Raw genomic sequence first — 19,865 nt, 5'->3', positions numbered from 1 at the left:
TCTTGAATTGCACAAGATCTGTTCTCCATCTGGGTGTATGCACATAACTGACTATTGTACCATCTTAATGAAATATGTATGCAGCTTATATATTCCATGTCTGTCATTTGGGCACAAACTTGCCTTCTTCTACATAAATAAATGATCTGCTCAACCAAATCTCTCAAATGAAAGGTTTGAGAAACGGTGTTATAGGCTTATACCCATCAAATTTAAATATATAATTTAAAATATGTATCTATGGCAATTTTCTAATTAAAATAAACTTGTTCATTTTTCGATTTCCTCAGACCCATCGATTTAGAAATGTGGTGTTAATTTTGTCCGTGGCTTTATTGTCTGTAGAAAGTACAAAAATATCAGCAGCGGTGCAGTAGGTGGCGCCATTACCAACGTGAACACGAATCCCACAACATTTTGAGAAGCTTTGCTCATGCAATTGAAATCATTTCAGAATTTGGTGAAACGTAATCAGTTCATGCCATGGAACAGTTGTATGTACATTAATTAATATGCATCTATTCATTTTTTATTAAGGCTTAATGGTCTGCTCAACAAGTGCAGAACTTGCTCTTCTGGTCAGTCTCTGCCTTTGTTCTTGGTTCCTTGGAAGGAAATGAACCAGAAAGTTTAATTCTTGAGTAGACTAACAGTAGACAAATGCTACAAGGCTGGAACATCAGACAAAGACATTAAAAGGATCTGTTCAGCGCTGGCTTTCACACTGCACTGACTAGATTTGCATTGGTCAAATGTTTTGTGAACAAATCTATTTTAACAATCATTACAGCACAATTTTTACATGATAATTACACTTGTTATTGTTAGTTTTGAAGTATTTAACATGCCAGTTGGTCTGTAAAAGTGAAGGAACTGGAATATACATATTTTGTACAAATATGTATGTTGGGACATGGACAATGAAATTCAACATGTTTGACACTAATTACTCTTATTAAATCTTTGATTAGTTCTACTGAGTAAATGCTGCCTTCATATGGTCTATAAATTCAACAAATGAAAGGATAACTTTACTTTACCCTTCTGATTATGAGGCTGCTTCCTTAACTGCTATTGGAGGCATGAGATTTTAAATGACTTTACTTTACTTACCAGGCGCTTTTATCCAAAGCGACTTACAAGAGGAAGACACCAGCAATTCTCGTTCAATTTCTATAGATTTTGAGTTTACAAAACTAAGAGCGCTGATAAGGCCTAACTTGTCAGAAAAAGAACATGTGAGATCACCTGGTATATTGACAAGCCACCAATCAGCCCCTATTGATTATTATTCATTAAGATTCAAGAGGTTTTTTGAGAGGTATACCACTTACTGAAATACTGTTTCACACAGACTCCCCCATAGTGCAATCGTAAAAGAAAGAAAAAAATATACTGTATATACACGCTAAACTATACTAACTAAAACTTAAACTAAAATGTAACTGATATGATCCATTTTAACAGTAACATTTTTTTATAAATTAATTAAATATACTTTTATTAAAACCAGAATGTGCACATTAGTGGATTAGCATTTAAGAGAGGCGGGGTCTACAGCCTTTAAAGCAGTAATGCAGATTAGCGGATTGGGTTGACCTGTAGTAACACCCCATCTGTCTGCGCTGAACTTTCGGAGGCATTTCCCACATTCCATAGAACCTCCCGCCTTTATTTATTATGTATGAATCGTGTGTTCCACACCACCCTATAGGAAACGTGGGGGGAACATTTGGACGGGAGGTGGTCTCGGCAGCTGCCCCTCCGATCACATCCACTCAAACCGGCAGGGGGCGGGGCTTGTCTTTTGTTCGAAAGCGTGGTCCGATGCTGTGGACTCATGCCCACCGCCACGACAGCGCCGATTGGCTTAAGATGCCTGTCAATCATTTCGCAGACCCTATACTGTCGCCCCTCCATCCTTCGTGGAGACCCCGTAGAGTTGGTGTTGCCAAGTTCGCGGTTCTCCAGCGATTTTCTGAGGTTAAAAAAAACAGTCGTGTTATAAACAAACGCATACATTTATTCAGGATTCCTAATTGTCCCAAAATGAAAAATAAAGAGTGAATTAAAACGTTATGCAAAGTTAAAAACATCCCCGGACCCCTCTCACAGAATTAAGGTTTTTATTTATTGCCTCAGTTCGTTTCGGTAAGACCCCCCCACTGCATCCAGTCGGGACACAGTACGAAATTAATTATAACACACGCAAACCAACAAAATTAAATAGCTTGTAAATACGCATGTGTGTATGCAGTGAAACAAACATATAACGCGTCGCTTCTTCTTAGACGTAAAATAAAATCCCTCAAGACGTTCCTCGATAAATCGGTCACTTTGGGTCCGCCTTGCAACGCCCTGTTGCTTCGTCTCTCTCGCGAGATCTGGCAACCCTGCGACGAGCGCAGGGCTGAGGCGCCAGAGAGGAAAAAGGCGGACCGAGAGGCGCCGTGGACAGAGTCCCACCTTGTGTCCCCTCAAACCGGGTACCGGCTCTCAGCATCTCGCGGCGGCTGCCACTTACGGAATCGCGCTGTGATGGTAAGAGGAAACTATTACGGGGTGAAGCGTAGAGTAGACGTGAGAATACACGAACCTGCGTGCGTTCACGTGGCATTTACAGTAATCCAGTTATCATTCTCTTTTTTTTTTTTCAAAAACTTGCAAAAAAGAGATTCAAGGTAGCACACACCTGTATGCATGTATCATATGCACGTTTTATGACGCTATGCATATTCAGTGAGTCAGTGAATTATAACTCCCACTGATGCTCCCAGTGTGATGTCTGCAATTCAAAGTTGGAGAACTTTTTGTTACTTACATAATAGCTCCATCAAATGGTGGCATTATTTACTGAGTTATGTTATTTAGCATTTAACCGCTGTGCTTAAGTTTAATACAGTGTCATGTACGGTGTTACATAAACGTGAGGATGTTGGGCAGCACAAGTGTCCAGAGGGCTCTGGGTAAATGGATACAGAGAACCAGATACCTGTGCATGCAGCCCTGCAACCCTTCAACTCCGGTTACTGAAAACTGAGGTTCTGCTGTTCCCCCGGGGGTCCCTTCTTCTTCGTGTCTTGGATGGCAATGCAGCGTTAAATATGACCATAGCGGCATCATGCAAGCATTCGTCCCCGCTGCAAATTCAGTGTATAGATGCAGCTGCAATGAATCCAGCAGCAAGTGCAAATTCATTTAAATTACTTCAGTCGTCGGTAGGCCATGAGTACAATGTCATCTTACATTTACATTTATGCCATTTATTACATTATGCCATTTACATTATGCCCTTATCCAGAGCGACAGGGACAGTCCCCCTGGAGCAACTGAGGGTTAAGTGTCTTGCTCAGGTACACAATGGTAGTAAGTGGGATTTGAACCCGGGTCTTCTGGTTCATAGGCGAGTGTGTTACCCACTAGGCTACTACCACCCTTATCTTAAGTGTCAAGTGTTAATGTGTTAGGTGTGTGTTTTGTCTACGTTACTTGCCCCCCCGACTTGGGGCGAACAACTCCCCACGGTTCCCGCCCAGATAGTACGGCTGTAATTTCAGAATTCTGCCTTCCTCTGTCCTCCCCTCTCGCAGGTCACCCCGCCGATTTTTGACACTGTACACCACCGGCGGCGTGATCAATAAACACTGACATTCTTGGAAGTGGGCAGACAGGGTGTCACTGACCGCCCTAGGCGTGACCTGTTAACCTTCCCAGGGTCCCGATTTAAGAGAGCATCCAATAATTTATATTTCGTTACATGGGCTCCTGCTGAGTAAGCTGAAACCCGAGCCGGTTTTGATGGAGTTGTTCAAAGTCAAAAGGCACAAACTGTAACCTCATTACAGATAACCTGTGATAGAATGATTAAAATTAATTGCCAGCCCCAAGGAGTGGATTGTTGCAATACCTTACATGTTGCTTCAGTAATTAAAAGAGCAAAATATCTTTCCTGACCTTATAGTTCGGATATTATGTATTTTATTAAGTGTATTGTAAGCTGAGAATGCTTGTCAGAGGCTTGCTGTGTGGATCGATGCTTAATGCACATTCTCTCAGTTGTACAGTACACTTGTGTCAACATCAGCGCCGTCTCATGTTCTCCATCTCTCTCTGCTTTCAGGACTATCTCGACGCATTCGACAGACATTTAAATTCATTTGTGGACCGAATATTTGGAGAGAGAGGTTTGTACTTTCTGTAATTGATCGTTTAAACACGGTTCATGGGAAAAGCACATGTTACCTGTGCCTGTTCATACATGTGTCTAACAGCAAAGCTGAAAGGCCCGTGAACAACTACCATCGATGCTTTATACGTGATACAATTTTGAAACATGGTAAAAAAATATGATTTATAAAGGCGAGACAAAATTGATTTCTCAGTTACTTTTGGAAATATACCAAGTACCAGTCTCAAAAATATACATTTACTGATTCGGTGATAGGATGTACAGAAACTCTTCAGTGCAAAATGCATTAGTTTGTACAATTTACAAGAAAACATCAGTAAACGTAATCATATTTCACACTATGGTGCATGCAGCACCTCAACGGTCATCGGTGAAAGCATTTATGGATAAAGAATACTTTTGATAAGCTTTTATATACTGAGAGTATCAGAGTGTGTGACATTCCAGGTCGAACAGTACATAGCTTTGCTGATAAGACAAGCACTCAGTGTCAAACTGAACTCTTCCTGCAAAACTGAAAGCCCTCTTAAAGTTTGTGTCAGTTTAATATTTATATCCTAATATATTCACAATAGTGACACTATTAAGCAAAATATGATATATGGAAAGTATTAGACAAATTTGAGATTGAATGAACTATACTGTTCCATGATTTATTATTCCAGACAGATGTCGCAGATTGGTTCATATTTCAGGGTTGCAGTTTATAGATGACGTTTTGTTCAAAAGTATTTTCAAAGGAGAATGCATTCTAGATTTAAAGTGAAATATTGCTAAGTATGAAATGCAAGAAAACAATATAATGACCAGTACAAGTATTCTCCCTTCCACAATCATGCTTCAATAAAAGTGAGGAGACTTATTCAAATCATTTAAAACATGTCTTAGATTCTTGGCCCAGCCATCACTATCAGAGGCATCATAGTCGTGGTAGATTTAGCTCTTTCACTGTAGGAGACTCTGTTATGATCTGTATTACTGCATCATAATTTGTTAATTATGTCAGTGTCTCTGTTTCAATTACGATCTGAACTGTTTCTGTTTGGGCCCATTAGAAGCCTGCTAACAACCCCCTAATGTCAGTGTGTGAACATAATTACTCGCAGCATTAGCAGCTCTCTATTCAACCATCTTCAGCCTCCTGAGATAGCTGCTGCTGATGTAGGCCTTTGAACCATGAGACCACACACTATCTGGGCAACCTAACTTAGATCTTTGCCCTTTCACTATCAGGTGACTAGGCTACCCCCCCTCTGTACTCTAATCCTGTCTCCTGTCCAACTCCCTGCCCTCGTTGCAGGGTCAGCCAGTTTGTCCCTGATTCCCCAGTTCCCACGTCATATTTACAACCGAATCCAAGAGTCCACTGCTGCAGCATTATACCGCTGCTTTACTGCAGACTAATTTCCAGTGGCAATGAAGTGCATGAGATTTCAACTTTAAAATGGGGGTGAGGTGCATACTGGTATTACAGCCGGAATATTTATGTTTCAAACATAACCGTATAGATTTTATCTGTCCAAGTTTATATGCGCACAGAAATAAGTCGTAATGCAGTACCCAATGCTGACCAGTCTATGCCAAAAAAAGGGATAGAATATTAACTGGAATTAACACTGACTGCAGACTGTGGTCAGGTGAAATATGTGCAATGCTGCAAAGGATCACGTTCAACTTGGTTTGCCAACTTTATCAAAAAAGGCGCTGATAGAACATTGTGTTAAAACTGAGAACTTTGGCATTTTGCTCATTTATTGTTGAGGTTGGATTATTATGCTGGTGGTCAGGGTTCAGACGAATATTACAGTATAAACACTAGTAGAATACAGTAGAAACACACAGTTTTTTTCTTAACTTGTTATCTGTGCTATAAGTGCTACAGTACGCCATAAAAAACAGTGGTGACGAGGGATCGATATGAGACCTAACGCTGCATCAGCAGATGCTCCGAGGGTCTCCTTCATCACTCCAGAAGGGCAAGGATCAGCCTCCTCCCATACGGTTTCCTTTACCAAAATTGCACTTTAGACCTAAACTGCCTGGCACGTCATTGCAAACAGTTTCCTAGGTTTAAAGTAGTCGACTGCAATCTGCAAGGTCTTGAACTGAAGTGTTTCTGAAGCGCTGTCACTAAACTTGGGGAACCCTGGCCTAGTTTGAAAAGCACTTCTTGGCATTGAAATTGTGAGATTGAATTTCCCTGTAAGTATCTTAATTTCAGCTAATCTCTAAGTGCTGTCTCTAAGCCAGGTCAGTGCAGTGTGTCTAATCCACTCTCTGCTGATGAATTATACAGATTCTTTGAGAGAACTGTAACCTGTTGCAGAAAGGTTGGAACAATGCAGGAGTTCGTGTGTTACATCCGACTGAAATAAATCGGCTTTAGTAAAGACCGGTGGGCAGGCAGTAGAATTCGTTCTCAGTTCACTTGGTGCCCGCCAGCTTTGCCACATACTGAGAATAATGCAACCAGAGGCCCTCAGGAATACAAATTCCGGGCAGAACCAAGGCAACAAGAACTAAACAGCTTACAATGCATCTTTACGTACCGTTCTAACTCAACTCAATGTGTGTCTCTCTCCTCATCTCCAGATCCAAGAGTAAGAGGATGGTTCCTGCTAGACTCTTATTTACCTACGTGCCTCCTCACAGCTGTCTACCTCTTCCTAGTATATGTTGGACCAAAATACATGAAAAACAGGCCAGCGTATTCTTTGAAAAATGTATTATTAGCATACAACTTCTGTGTCACTATGCTGTCCTTCTACATGCTTGTCGAGGTGAGTAACATGATGATATGTAATAGTCTGTATGGTACATTGCAGTAAATGTCTGTGTTCTGGATGTGGATATTAAACTAAATTAAATATTAAACTAAAGTCAAGTGGTTCTGTCATGAAATGGCAGTGAAGGAGAGAGACAGATTCCATGAATAGAGTACAATGCAACAGGAGCATAGTATTAACAACATGCCACCAAAACTACTGTAGACATGTCGATGGGCTAAGATGCCAGCCGAGGCGCAAAGCAGCTGTGGGGTGTAAACCCAGGTTTATACCCATCTGGATCATCTGTTAACATGGCTGAGATTACCATCAAAAGATCGTGCCATGCTGGGGAATAAACTATGGGGCACTGGGCAAAAACGTGTTTTAAGAGCAATACGTTTTTCAAATCAACACAATTGTTGAACTGTACAGAACTGTACACACATACATATTTTACATAAAAAAAACCAACAACATAATTTGTATTTCAGAGGCTTTTTTTGGTTTTGGTCTCAGTGTGTGGCTGTATATACAAAACCACTGTTTAACTAAGCATTTTTGTTAATATATCAAAAAACATATTGAATTAAAGTGTTTCTTGCAGAATTTTCATAATTAGCAACATTCTATGTATGAAGAAAGAGACTCTGTTTTCATATTGTTCTCTGAGCAGAAATACAACATATACAGTCAGGGAAAAAATCTTTGAACCCCTGTGGTTTGAAGGTTTACCCTCTTACAAAAAATGATCAGTCTATAATTTCAATTGTAGGTTTATTTGAACAGATAATAACAATTTCATTTAATTTCAAATTTGCATTTCAAAATAATTAAGTGATTTGCATTTCTATGAATGAAATAAGTATTTGAAACATGCTTTACTACTTGATGGCAAAACTTTTGTTGGCAATCACAGAGGTCAGACATTTCTTGTAGTTGGTCAAAAGGTTGGCACATATCTCAAGGGGGATTTCATCCCACTCCTCTTTGCACATCCTCTTCAAGCCGTTAGAGTTTTGTGGCTGATGTTTGGCAACTAGATCCATAATCTCCCTCCATTCTATGGGATTAACGTCTGGAGATTGACTTGGCCTCTCAAAGACCCTAATATGTTTTTTCTCTAACCAATCCTTTGTTGCCTTGCCCATGTGTTTTTGGATCATTGTCATGGTGGACCCATTTTCAATGCCCTGAGGGAAGGAGGTTCTCACCTGAGATTTGATGGTACATGGCCCCATCCATCCTGCCTTTTATGTGGTACAGTTGACATGTCCCCTTAGCATAAAACACCCCCAAAGCATAACAACAATTCCATTTCCATGTTTGACAATGAGGATGGTGTTGTTGGAGTCATAGGCAGTGGTCTGGAGATATGAAGCGCTGATTAAGTGGAAAGTGAAAGTGAAGTGGGGACGGTACTTTCTTTGTGACTGTATCACAATGACACTCACTTCACTATAACTTTGCTAAGTGGCACCTCAGCAGATCGGGATTCGAACCGGCAACCTTCTGATTACGGGGCCTCTTCTTTAACACACAAACTACATATTCCATAATGCAGTGCACACTTTGCTGACTGGACGAGTTTGCATGGTGCTGTGGTGACTTTGAAGCACAAAAAAAGCTTCACAACCAATTCTGCTGCAAAGATTTCATTCAGCTAGGCAACTGAAGCACTGCATTATGGGATCTGTAGTTTGTGTGTTATCAGCATTTTATATCACCAAGCCATAGTAATAGATCTATATAAAGTGGTCACGAGTTTGACACCCCTGATTTAAATGTTCAGTGGTAAATCTGTAAATGCTGTCTTGAGCAGAGGTACCATGCGGGCTGCAGAATTTCAGTCCTCCAGGGCGTAGGTCGCTACCAACTGTTTTCCTGGTGACTACAGTCCCAGCTGCCTAGAGATCATTGACATGTTCCTCACGATTCTTATTATCATGGACACTCCATGAGGTCTTTCGTGGAGCTCCAGACCGAGGGAGATTGGCAGTTTATTTATGGTTTTGTCATGGTTTTTGCTTGACGATGGTCTTGTAGCCCATTCCAGCCTTGTGTTGGTCTGCACACTTGTCCAATCTGTCTTGCCCATGTTGCCCATGTTGTATAGATTTATGGATGGGTGTCTTTTATACAGGTAACAAATTAAGAAGCTCCTAATGTCAGCTCCACCTGTAAAAAAAAATACAACTGTGAGCCAGAAATCTTGCTGATTTATGTGGGATCAAATACTTAATTCATTCATGAAAATTCTGATTAATTTTTGCATTTTTTGAAATGCATTACTTTTTGTTTTTGTTCTGTCTTTCACTGTTTCAACAATGATAGACCGATCATTTCTTTGTTAGTGGGCAAACTTACAAAATCAGCAGGAGTTGTATTTTTCCCTCTGTAAACTTCTGCTTGTAGGAGATCATTCATTTGTTTATAATTGTGAGTTGTGAGAGACCAACACCCAGATATCTAGATATCAAAATGAAATTATTGCCATTTGCACTTTTTAATATTTGTGTATGACCTTGGACAGTTTAATGATGAAGACGGTGAAATTGACTGCAATTTTTTTTCCTTTCAGCTAATCTCGTCCACCTTGGCAGCAGGTTACAGGTTGCAGTGCCAGGCGCTGTTTGAGGCTGGGGATGGTGATGTCCGAGTGAGTGCCAGACCATGCCGACTACACTAAATCTAAGCACTGTTTGATTAACCTGCCTGGTAAAGAGGAACAATAAGTTCATCACAGCTGTGATATTTTAATGTCTGGATATATTATGATGTTCAGTGTGAGTGTGTGTCAGACACACAGAAACGAACAGTTAGAATAGGGAATTGTCACTGTGGCATCACTTGGGTCTGTAATGATCAGTCGTATGAAAGGAAGCACTTACTGTTGCAGACGCCAGCAGAGTGCTAGAGGCTCCACCTTCCTTCAGAAACAAATCGGAAGGTACAGTAGTAGGTGCAGCATGTGAAAGTGGTTTGTGACGTTGCACCACTGGCAGTGGCGGAGATGCACAGTGTACATTTGTTGAATATAGCGCATGACAGCACTGGCATGATGCACTCATGGCTGCAAGTCATTATTTCACATTCATTTCAAGTTGCACAAAACGCATTGAAAATGGCCAGTATGCAGCATAAACATTTGTATAATCATCCATTTTTACATGCGATGAACGGCTTATATTAATAACTCATTCTTAAAGCATCATCGTTATCAGCCAACTTTGGACAATTGGAAATGCTGCAGAGGATTACTTACATGTCTACCTTTTTCTTTCTTACCTTTACAGGTAGCAAAGGTTCTGTGGTGGTACTATTTCTCCAAACTCATTGAATTTCTAGACACCATATTTTTTGTACTGAGGAAAAAGAACAGCCAGATTACTTTCCTGCATGTGTACCACCATGCATCCATGTTCAACATATGGTGGTGTGTGCTTAACTGGATCCCCTGTGGTCAGAGTAAGTTTTTATCCTTACTCGTATACTGTATAGGGAATTGGGATTCTCCCCTCTGCTGCCCTCTACTGGAGAAAATATTTACTTTCAGCTGTGCGGAGGTGCTTTTTTGACTTTATTTCGATTCTTTAGGCCCTTGAAGCTACGTTTCACTAAGCCAAAACACATATAATATAATGCATGCTAATAAAATCCATTTTGAAAATATATTTGTCTGTGATAATCCATCTAAAGGTTTCTTTGGGCCGACCTTGAACAGTTTCATCCATGTCCTCATGTACTCCTACTACGGCCTGTCCACAATCCCCTCCATGCACAAGTACCTGTGGTGGAAACGCTACCTCACTCAGGCTCAGCTGGTCAGTCCACCATTTTCCTTCCTTTGCTCTGTTCGCACGGACAGTGTGCTCAATTTTTGACCTGATCATGTCACACTTTCCGTTCCAGGTTCAGTTTGTACTGACTATTACTCACACGCTTAGCGCCGCGGTTCTGCCCTGTGGCTTCCCGATGGGCTGCCTCCTCTTCCAGACCAGCTACATGATGACCCTCGTCATCCTTTTTGTCAATTTCTATATTCAGGTGAGAGACAATTTCATGCTTAAATAACAGAGACATGCTACCACTGAGGTGAAAAGCAGTTGTGTGTTTGCTTGAGTGGGCCAAGGAAGGGTACATAACCACTCCTTACTGTTTGCTTGTTCTTAAGTGCTGTCGAAAGCTTGGTCGAGGTATTTGCTTGCCTGAGGCCTGAGCAACAGTCAAATTTTCTTGACACGAAAGACAGGAAAGGGAAATCCCTGGCCGGGAATACTTGTGTATTTTCTGTCAACATAGTGAAGTACGGATAATATCATTATTTCAAGATTTTTGGTCCGTTGCTAAAATGACAGCTTGAGGTAGCTGTCATGTCCATTTACTAAAAACATGCTTTAGGCTGTATGTGTGTCTGATCTCCTGTTGTCCATCTATGATAGTGACTCTGCAGACTTACGTTGTTGCTGCTTTTCCCCCCCTATTCACAGACGTACCGGAAAAGGCAGCCGAAGGGCAAGGAGAAATCCACGTTAGCTGAGAACGGCCATTCTGTTGCCATCAATGGTTCTGGGCTCAAACCAAAAGTTCAATAAGCTTCAGGGTCTGATGGACTCGGTCACTCTAAATATGCTGAGACACTAAAACCATAACAGGGATAATCATGCATGATTGTATGCCGATTTGTAATGGGTATGTTCTACTTTTTTTTTTTTTCAATATGTTTGGATGTTTCTTTGGACCTGTGTACATGGGCAAGGTGGGTTTCCCCTTAAATCCCACTTCTTAGAACACAACTCTTATACTGATGTTTTATTTTAGAGAACATTTGGGGTCAGGTCTGAATCAGAAACTTTCTACACACGACAGTAGAACACTGGCCAGGAACTCCCATGAATGCAGGGATAAAAAATTATATTGGCTCCATCACAATTCAACTAATGTTGCCTTAAAAACGGCAGCCCTCTACCTGCACGGTGGGTAGTGTTCCACAGAGCACGATGGCTCGGGCAGCTGGGTTCATGTGTGTTTAGGGCCGGTAACCCAGCTCATGTGGGAAATCTTGTTTAATAGAACACACACACTGTTCTAGTGTACGACAATGTTAACGGATGTCCTTCTCCTGATCTTCTGACAGCGTTGTACAGACTCTCCTCACCGTTGTGTTGAAGTTTGTTGCTTCTTTTGTAGACTTTGTTAACACATTTTAAACATTGATCAGTGAATGTCCTCACAATAGTCGGGAAAATAAAGCACTTAAAACAAGAGCCGTGTCAGAATTTAATCTCCAACCAAAGTGTAGACAGCGTGTCCCCACCCCCTCCTCCAGGCTAGACTGGAGACTGGTGATAAATGAGTTTTAGTGCATTTGAGGTGACATTCCCCTGACCAAAGAAAGAACAAAATATCTTTTTTTTTTTTTTAACTAATAAGTGCCTGGCCCGTGTGCACACAATTGCTTATAAAAAGGTTTTATTCGCTCTGTTTTTTTCCACAAAGTTTTCTGTTAATGTGCAACTCTAGGTAGTTGTGGTCGGTGTGCTTGTAACAAATAGAGCTGTAGAAGGTCGTGTCTGCTGGAGACCACCGTCCTCCCTGGCCTTAACAGGAGGAGAGAGAAAGAGATGTTCAGGGGTCATTTCAGGATCTCGGCAAAAACACATATCAAATAAAGTCATTTTACACTTTGTCTTTTTAAACCTATGGATTGCTTTTCCTAGATGTCAGCTGGAAATATGAGAGTGGGGGGAAGGTTATATTAAGGTTTCTGTGTACCAATTCTGCTGTGGTAGGTCTTTTCGGTGTCCGCCTGAGGGTGTCTAAAGACTCCAACCTTTTTGACAAAAAAAGGCAGAAGGCTGATTAGCACTCAGCATCCTGGGACTGTTGTGGTCTCACTGATGAGGACGAATGGCAGCGTTAACTGTACCTCTTCTGCTGTTGCTCACAGAAAGACCTCACAGTCTGCGACTCGGACTGCCAAAAAGACTGCAATAGGAAAACCAGGTCCATTTTATATTAACGCCAAAACCACAACATAGAGCATGTCGTCTTTTGACCCCAGTGAAAATCTAAATGTCCTTTAGTCCCCTTGCATTGTAGGTGATTTATTGGCCACTTGCTTAACTCAAAAATGGTCACGGTACAAATTCACATGGGCCATCCAGAAAAGATGGGTGCACACAACAAAGCGCCCAAACCCCATTTAGATTATTTGCTTAGATCTGCGACCAATCAATCTATTTAAACATTTTTCCATTTCCAGTGGACTTATCTCCAAATGCACATTCCAATTCAAGGTTTTTGAATGTTTAATCTTGATTAAACTGCCAGCACTCTCTGAACTGGAAGGATAGACGGTGGCACTCTGCCTCTCTCTCATGTTGGTCATATTAAGATCAGTAAATGTCAGGTGCTGGTTGCCATACGAACCACAGTTTCCCTTTCGATGTTCCGAAGTGACTGGCAGTCCTGCTCCAGGTGTTCCAGCTGCTGGACCACAGTCGCCTGAAACTTCTCCAGATGCACCAGCCTACATGTGAATAAAAAACACATCTCAGAAGAGAAGGCCTATAGAGAGCCACATCTCAACCAGTCCCGACATGACAGGGCGACAGCATCTCAACACTAATGGACGTGTTGGTCACCATTTAGATGATAGATAGGATTACACAGTTCGGTTATTATAATACAGGCCAGCGTACCTCTGATCGTGTATAGTTTTTAGCAGTGAGGTGATGTGTTCTTGGCAGTTAGATAACGACTGCAGAGATCTCGCCTCAATTCTTTTATACCTCGCCTGTGGCACACAATTGAGAATGCAATGTCAGTAATCTCGCAGCATCCGAACTCGGGGACAGAAAATAAGATGCTGCTGGTGCCGTAGGGATTACTGAGAAGTGCTCCTTCAGCTGGATCTTAAACTTCTGGAAGGCAGAGATCACAGTGGAGCCCAACTCGTCCTCAGAGTCCTCTGAGTCCTTAAAGGCTTGGGTCACGGCCTCTGTAGGGGACAGATTCACGCCACACTAAATGAGCACTTTCATCCTTCATTTAAAAAAAAAATAATAATACTAATAATAATGAATAAAAACATTTATGTCCAAAAATAACACTAGAAGATATCAGGACATACATATATACAAAAACTCTAGGTTTATTCCTCAAGTCTGATGTTAGACTTGCATGCATTTTGTAGATGAGTCAATCAGCAATGCACCTTGATGAACAAATAAACAGTAATGAATGCTGAACTGACACTAAAATACACAGGATTCAAGACAAACCTGCAGTTTCAAGCAGCATTTTTCTGGATAGCAGGACATCTTCCAGATCCACTGCAACATCCTGAGAAACACTCACAGTGTTATTTGGAGGCAGCAACAGCCTCAAAATAACACTCATAAAAAAGAGCACAAGAAGCACCTCTTCGGCAGGAACATCACACGTTGTGCTTTCAAAGAGAGAATGTTCACGAAATCCTTTTACAAAAAAAATAAAAAAAAAATAGAAATCATCTCAAATAATCACAAAGCATTACAGAGAATTATTTTTTAAAAATGAAGAGAGTGGTATCACCTGAATCTCCATGAGGGCTTTTGACGTTTGGTAATCTGATAAGTTTCACATGAGGATTTATAGGGGTAGAGAAGGCTGGATGACGTTCAGCTCTGCTGAGAAGAGCTTTTGGACGCTGTTGAAAGGAAAAGATCAAAAAAAAAAAAAAAAAAAAAAAAGTCATGGTGAATAGGAAGCATATGAAAGCTGCAAATATAATTTGTAAATATAATGTGCCAGTTTTATTTTTACAATTTAGGTTAATAAAATGTTTAATTTGTCACTTAGAATTGACCAATCACATCATAATACGACTGGCATATACGATATGTGTGAGATAATACATTTGTTCTATTTTACCTTGACACCGGCCTCCTCATTACTGCTGGGTGAGGAGACAGGAAGGACTGCAGATGGAACAGTCACCAGATAAAGAGGTGCAGGGAGTCATGATGAACTGATGAGGGGAAAAAAAATAGTAATAAAAAGTAGCAGAACAGCCTACCCTTCAGTTTGCTCCTAACTTTCGCCTTCTTTCTAGTGTAATCCATCTTGGGCTTGTCTTTACGCAGCATGCTGTGGATGAAAGGTGTGCTGCTGTCGCTCTCAGAAAGGTCCTCACTCCTTGACCTTTTCTTCAAAATTAAAAAAAGATCTTTTAAAAATCCAGACGAGGCATCAATGTTTCCTGGATCCGTCTTGTCCCTCTATCTATAAGCACATTTACCTTTTTTGCTGGTTTCAGTCGCTCAACTCTGGCAGGAAGGGACTTGGTGGACCTGCATGCACCAGAGTGGAGAGAAAAGCTTTGTGAATATTTTTCAGTGGAGTATTTCAACGGCACTGATCATGGGACACACGACCAAAAAGCTTTACATGATTGGCAGTAACGATAAGGCAGCAGGAATGGGACCGTACCCATTCGAAGAAGCAGATTGTCTGAAAACCCTCGCTTTGGCTCTTGCCAACTGAAAAACAGAAACTGATAGTTTACAAAAAAATGATAAAAAGGAAATGTAAAGTCCTATTTCAAAGAAGTAGGCGAAGTCTCTTTGGAATGAAGTGAAGTCTGGACGACGCTTATCCTGCATTCAGCAACGCAGCACTGACCTGGAATCTCCACAAAGCGGTCATAAATGATGTGGTCTCTGTCTTCCTGACCTGTGACCTCCCTGACAAGCCTGTATTAGTGTCATTCAGTGTGTCTGACAGTTCAACAGTGACCTGAGGCAGTCGATTGCATGCACCCACACACACACACGGACACATATATATAGAACATTATTAATTACAGCCACGAGCAGCTTTGGGTGGATATTTCTTCTTTCCCCGCCCCTGACTGTCAGTGTTAGTATTTGAAGTGGAAGCCCTGAGGCGACGCTGATGCTGGTGCTACGTGCAACTGGCGGGCAAACCTCAGTGTCCGAGTGGTCGCCAATCACAAACTCTTCCTCCTTAGAGCCTCTGGACATTTCCCTGGAGGGACTGGACAGAACGGATATTGAGCTCATAGGAATGTAAACCTGAGGCTGCATCTCTGATCTATGACTGGTTTGGCAAAATGCTAGACCAATATATGGCTATAATATTTCATTTAAATACTATTACCTCCACCTCAAAGCCAATCTGCACTGCCAGTTTTATTTATGCATTTTATTTAGTTTGACTCACCAAAATCTGCAATACTGTACAATATTTCAATTCATATTGAGGAGTGAAAACCACATGAGCATAAGTGACACTTAACCAACTTTACAGGAGAGCAAAAAAAAATTCTTAATGTTGACCATTGTTGATTTCATTAGGAAAACAAAAAACAAAAGCAGAGATATGACTATAAATTGTGTATTTAAAATTTTATAAAACTTAAATTGTCACAGGTATTTTTTTGGGGCAACTGCCTCTGTGCACTCAGCATTAAATCATTGTTCAAATACTCTAAAATAATACATTTTTAATATACATTCTTGAGTTCAAGAGCTTCCACTTGATATTCACATATCCCAATTAAACAGTGTGAACATTAACAATACTCTCCTGGCGTACCACAATTTGGGAACCAAATACCTGAACCTCTAACTTACCAAGGAAGCACATGCTCCAGCACAGCTGGGGGTTCTGTTGAAGGAAAACAGAGAGGAAAAATACTCACAACGGTTCCATTCGACAGACGCAGAGTAACAGTGAATGAACAGGGACTGGACGTATCTGCAGACGACGGGTCGGCAATGCTGTGGATTTCTGGTGTCTCTTCCTCCGGGCACTGAGCTGACTGCATGTGACAAAGGAAATTAAGCAGCTAAAATCTATATTAAACAAAAACTAAAAATCTAAATTTAAAGACAGGAGCAGTACATCTGGTTCTTTTCCAGCTTCAAAGACTTTCTGCAGGGCGAGTTCTATGTTCTGAGTGGATTCAAACACTATTTGCACCATTTTGCCTTTCATCCTTCCGTGGACTACAGGGGTGGTCATGTGAACACTCAGAATTTTCTGCCCATTGCTTTCTTTGGAACACAAAGAATACATCATTTTAAAAAGTAGTCACATTCTTCAATTGAGTTGTGATGCACAGTCCAGTAGTAAAAAAAAAAAAAAAGGTTCCATCTAGTGGGATAACTTTAAAACAACTAACCTCGAAGATTGTAAGAGAAGACGTCCAATTTTGACAGATTTATGGATTCCCACAATGAACTCTAAAGCAAACACATAAAGTTAAAAGCCAATCTCTAAATATCATTTTTTAAATAATAATTTATTGTTTACCTCTGGGTCATTTACAAAGAAACTTATGCATGAGGATCCAGTGTTGAAATCAACCCAGAACTTCTCCAAACTTTTATCATCAGGCATGCAGAGCTATGAAACATGAATGCATATTTAATAGATTTTTGCCTGCGTATGTGGGCGAGTGAATTCAGAAATAAAAAAGGTCCTGAATGCTTTGCCCAACAGATAATTTGACAAAATTGTTTATTCATCAACAAAATTAATAAATCGCTATGGTTTTATATAAGGTTATTATCATTGTTAAACTATTTCATGTCTGTGTGGCCCTTATCCAAATTTTCAGCTTTTTAGGGAAAGAACACACCATAGAGGTCAAAACTGAACTAAAGGGAACTAAGTGGTTTTTGGACAGGTACAGCACTCACCTCTGTGGAATCCAAGAAAGCTCGAAGGCATGGGAATGTGAAAACTCTATGAACAATAATGAATACATCAAGAAGTAAACGTAGAAGCTTCTGGACTATTTCAAAACTAGTTGAATTCAAAGTTGGTAAAAGCCCCATACCCTCGCTCATTTCCAAAATAGCTGTTGACTCTATTCAGAAAGATTCTGCAGTCCTTTTGATGTTAAATAAATAAATGAATAAAAATGTTAAAAATTGAATCATTACAAGGAGGCATACTGGATTTGACATGCAATAGAGTGGCAGGTAGACGCTGCGGGAACGAACCGTCTCAAATTCTTTGTCATTGATTGCCATGAAGGACAGTGCAAAGTTTTTAACGGGGAACCATTTATCAACGAATTCCTCCCTTGACTTCTTCACGGTCATGCGACATAGAGCCTCTGATATGGCCACCTGCATTTCATAATCTGAACAGAGGAACATCAGGAACAGTCAATTTAGTGACTTGTTTTTAACGGTTTAACCTGTTTAACAGCTTCAACTTACCACCAATATTTAGTATGACCTTTGCAAATTCCTCCCTGTAACACACAATCGCACACAGTGAAAAAATATTTTAAAAATATGCGTGATTTTGTGTTTACCACAGTCATCAGAAATGGAAATATGTAAGTAATAAAACACGAACTAATCCGCAACATCTGGCGCAGTATGAACACGTTGTGTGAGTGTATTCATATTGTGTGAGTGTATTGCACAGTGCTTGTCATGCATATTTTTCACTTTTTTTGCACGTGCATTCTGAACTTCAAACGGCAGATGTACAAGGTGATTGAATGAACATTCTTCTAGTCTATTTCTTCATGTCAGAGGCGGAGGTGGGGCTTTGGCCGCTGGGGGGCAGTGTGATCCCACAGCGAACGGCGATCAGGTGGAATCCTGCTTCTTACATCAGAAAACAATGGTCACTTGACTGACAAAGCTTTCTCCTCTCTTCTTTGGTGGATTTGTCGAGCATTGAGTTGATTGTCCGAACAGCCTGAAATATAAAAAATACGCGTGTGTGTGTGTGTGTGTGTGTGTATACATCAGATCCCTGCTGCTCATGCTGGGATCCAGTGACGAAGCCGGACTGAGACCAAAGGATCGATCAAGTTGAAACTGCACCACGGTTTTACCTCCAGGCGCAGACTGAAGATCACATCCTGGTCTGTCACTATGGCTCCGTATCGCAGGATAAAAATACTCAAGATTGTACTTCTACCTAAACCCCAAACACACACAACAGTAACTATAATAATAATCCTAATAATATATTAAAAACAAGGAAGTACGTTTTCAACCTTCAACTGTGCTTTGACACAGGCTCTGAAAGGGAACAGATACATGCATTAATATTATTTCTGAGCTGCTCCCATCGCGACACGTTATCTACTCACCACAGAAACGTCGTAGAAAACCTCAACGAAATTTATTATAGACTTGGGCGCCTTTTCTTGCACCTTCAGACAGTCCAGAGCTCTGTCCAGCCAGTTCAACATGTGGAAAGCGCAATAAACGATCATTTCACGTCAAATCACAAGACACAAGAGTTTTAAAAACGTCTGATCATTTTCTACAGCTTTTATCTTATTTTTTTTAATCAATAAATGGAATGAACCAACAAAAAAAAATTTCCATTCATTTTATTTAAATTCATCAAATTTAACCGCTATGAGCGGAAAATGAAGCATCGGCCATGAATTCTGGTCGTGCCACATTCTGTGACGTCACGCCCGGCGTGGGGTATATAGCATAGTGGTGGGCGGGGCGCGTTCTGATTGGCCGGCGTTTTAAACGAAGAAAACCGGGTCGCGGGACACTTATCTTCACCACGGCGCCCTGCTGCAGGAGCGAGTGGAAGCAGCCTTCGTCCCGCCGGTGGAGCTGCTCCAGGGCGCGCAGCAGCAGCGCCACGCTGCCGAACTGCTTCCGGTCCAGCTCCTGCCCACGCCGAAGCACAGAGCGGGCTTACACGCGAGACGCGTCGGCGCCCGTGGGCTCTCCGCAATAAATACCTTGTTGGCGACCTTGTTGAGCCTCTGCGCGACCGTCTTGGACAATTTCTCTCCGACGAAAGCGGCCACGATCGCCTCGACATGGTTCTTGGCGAAAGCCTCCAGTAAATTATCTTCGAACTGCTAGACAAACATGAACGTGGGCAATAGTTTATATAGA

At 41.1% G+C, this 19,865-nt stretch overlaps 2 protein-coding genes across 7 annotated transcripts; one reads left to right on the top strand and one right to left on the bottom strand.

Moving 5' to 3' along the window:
• Positions 1-2,414: 2,414 nt before the first annotated feature.
• On the top strand, positions 2,415-12,338 carry elovl2 (ELOVL fatty acid elongase 2). Its single transcript, XM_028966898.1, has 8 exons — positions 2,415-2,541; positions 4,121-4,184; positions 6,782-6,969; positions 9,536-9,613; positions 10,251-10,422; positions 10,654-10,778; positions 10,867-11,001; positions 11,445-12,338. The coding sequence occupies exons 1-8, from the start codon at positions 2,539-2,541 to the stop codon at positions 11,547-11,549; spliced, it is 870 nt and encodes a 289-aa protein (XP_028822731.1). The 5' UTR covers positions 2,415-2,538; the 3' UTR covers positions 11,550-12,338.
• Positions 12,339-12,409: 71 nt separating this feature from the next.
• Positions 12,410-19,396, bottom strand: sycp2l (synaptonemal complex protein 2-like). Of its 6 annotated transcripts, XM_028966891.1 has the most exons (27): positions 19,088-19,396; positions 18,992-19,016; positions 18,827-18,912; positions 18,599-18,687; positions 18,195-18,229; positions 17,973-18,115; positions 17,807-17,859; positions 17,667-17,712; positions 17,278-17,370; positions 17,147-17,207; positions 16,867-17,018; positions 16,720-16,783; positions 16,596-16,629; positions 15,927-15,996; positions 15,430-15,479; positions 15,239-15,290; positions 15,017-15,146; positions 14,872-14,918; positions 14,533-14,647; positions 14,380-14,435; positions 14,241-14,301; positions 13,848-13,957; positions 13,659-13,753; positions 13,387-13,486; positions 12,884-12,942; positions 12,730-12,787; positions 12,410-12,554 (listed from the first exon to the last, which is right to left on the bottom strand). In XM_028966891.1, exons 1-27 carry the CDS (start codon positions 19,211-19,213, stop codon positions 12,474-12,476), a joined length of 2,091 nt encoding a protein of 696 aa, XP_028822724.1. In that variant the 5' UTR covers positions 19,214-19,396; the 3' UTR covers positions 12,410-12,473. The 6 variants fall into 6 exon arrangements, with proteins under 6 accessions (XP_028822724.1, XP_028822726.1, XP_028822729.1 ...); XM_028966893.1 differs by lacking the exons at positions 15,927-15,996; positions 16,867-17,018 and having other exon boundaries at positions 15,388-15,479; XM_028966896.1 differs by lacking the exons at positions 15,927-15,996; positions 16,867-17,018.
• Between the last annotated feature and the right edge of the window lie 469 nt (positions 19,397-19,865).

The sequence above is a fragment of the Denticeps clupeoides genome, chromosome 2 (genome assembly GCF_900700375.1).
Source record: "Denticeps clupeoides chromosome 2, fDenClu1.1, whole genome shotgun sequence".
Lineage (NCBI taxonomy): Eukaryota > Metazoa > Chordata > Actinopteri > Clupeiformes > Denticipitidae > Denticeps > Denticeps clupeoides.
The sequence above is the reverse complement of the archived record's forward strand: the minus strand, read 5'-3'. Positions and strand labels throughout refer to the sequence as shown.

Bases quoted from the DNA above. Each gene is read 5' to 3' on its own strand.
- elovl2 (XM_028966898.1), top strand. The intron at 4,185-6,781 runs GTTTGTACTTTC...CCTCATCTCCAG, and splicing joins CCGAATATTTGGAGAGAGAG to ATCCAAGAGTAAGAGGATGG. The intron at 11,002-11,444 runs GTGAGAGACAAT...CCCTATTCACAG, and splicing joins TTGTCAATTTCTATATTCAG to ACGTACCGGAAAAGGCAGCC.
- sycp2l (XM_028966891.1), bottom strand. From the start codon at position 19,213: ATGATCGTTTATTGCGCTTTCCACATGTTGAACTGGCTGGACAGAGCT. The intron at 14,648-14,871 runs GTAAAATAGAAC...TCCTTTCAACAG, and splicing joins ATGAGGAGGCCGGTGTCAAG to CGTCCAAAAGCTCTTCTCAG. The intron at 13,958-14,240 runs GTTTGTCTTGAA...TGTCCCCTACAG, and splicing joins AATGCTGCTTGAAACTGCAG to AGGCCGTGACCCAAGCCTTT.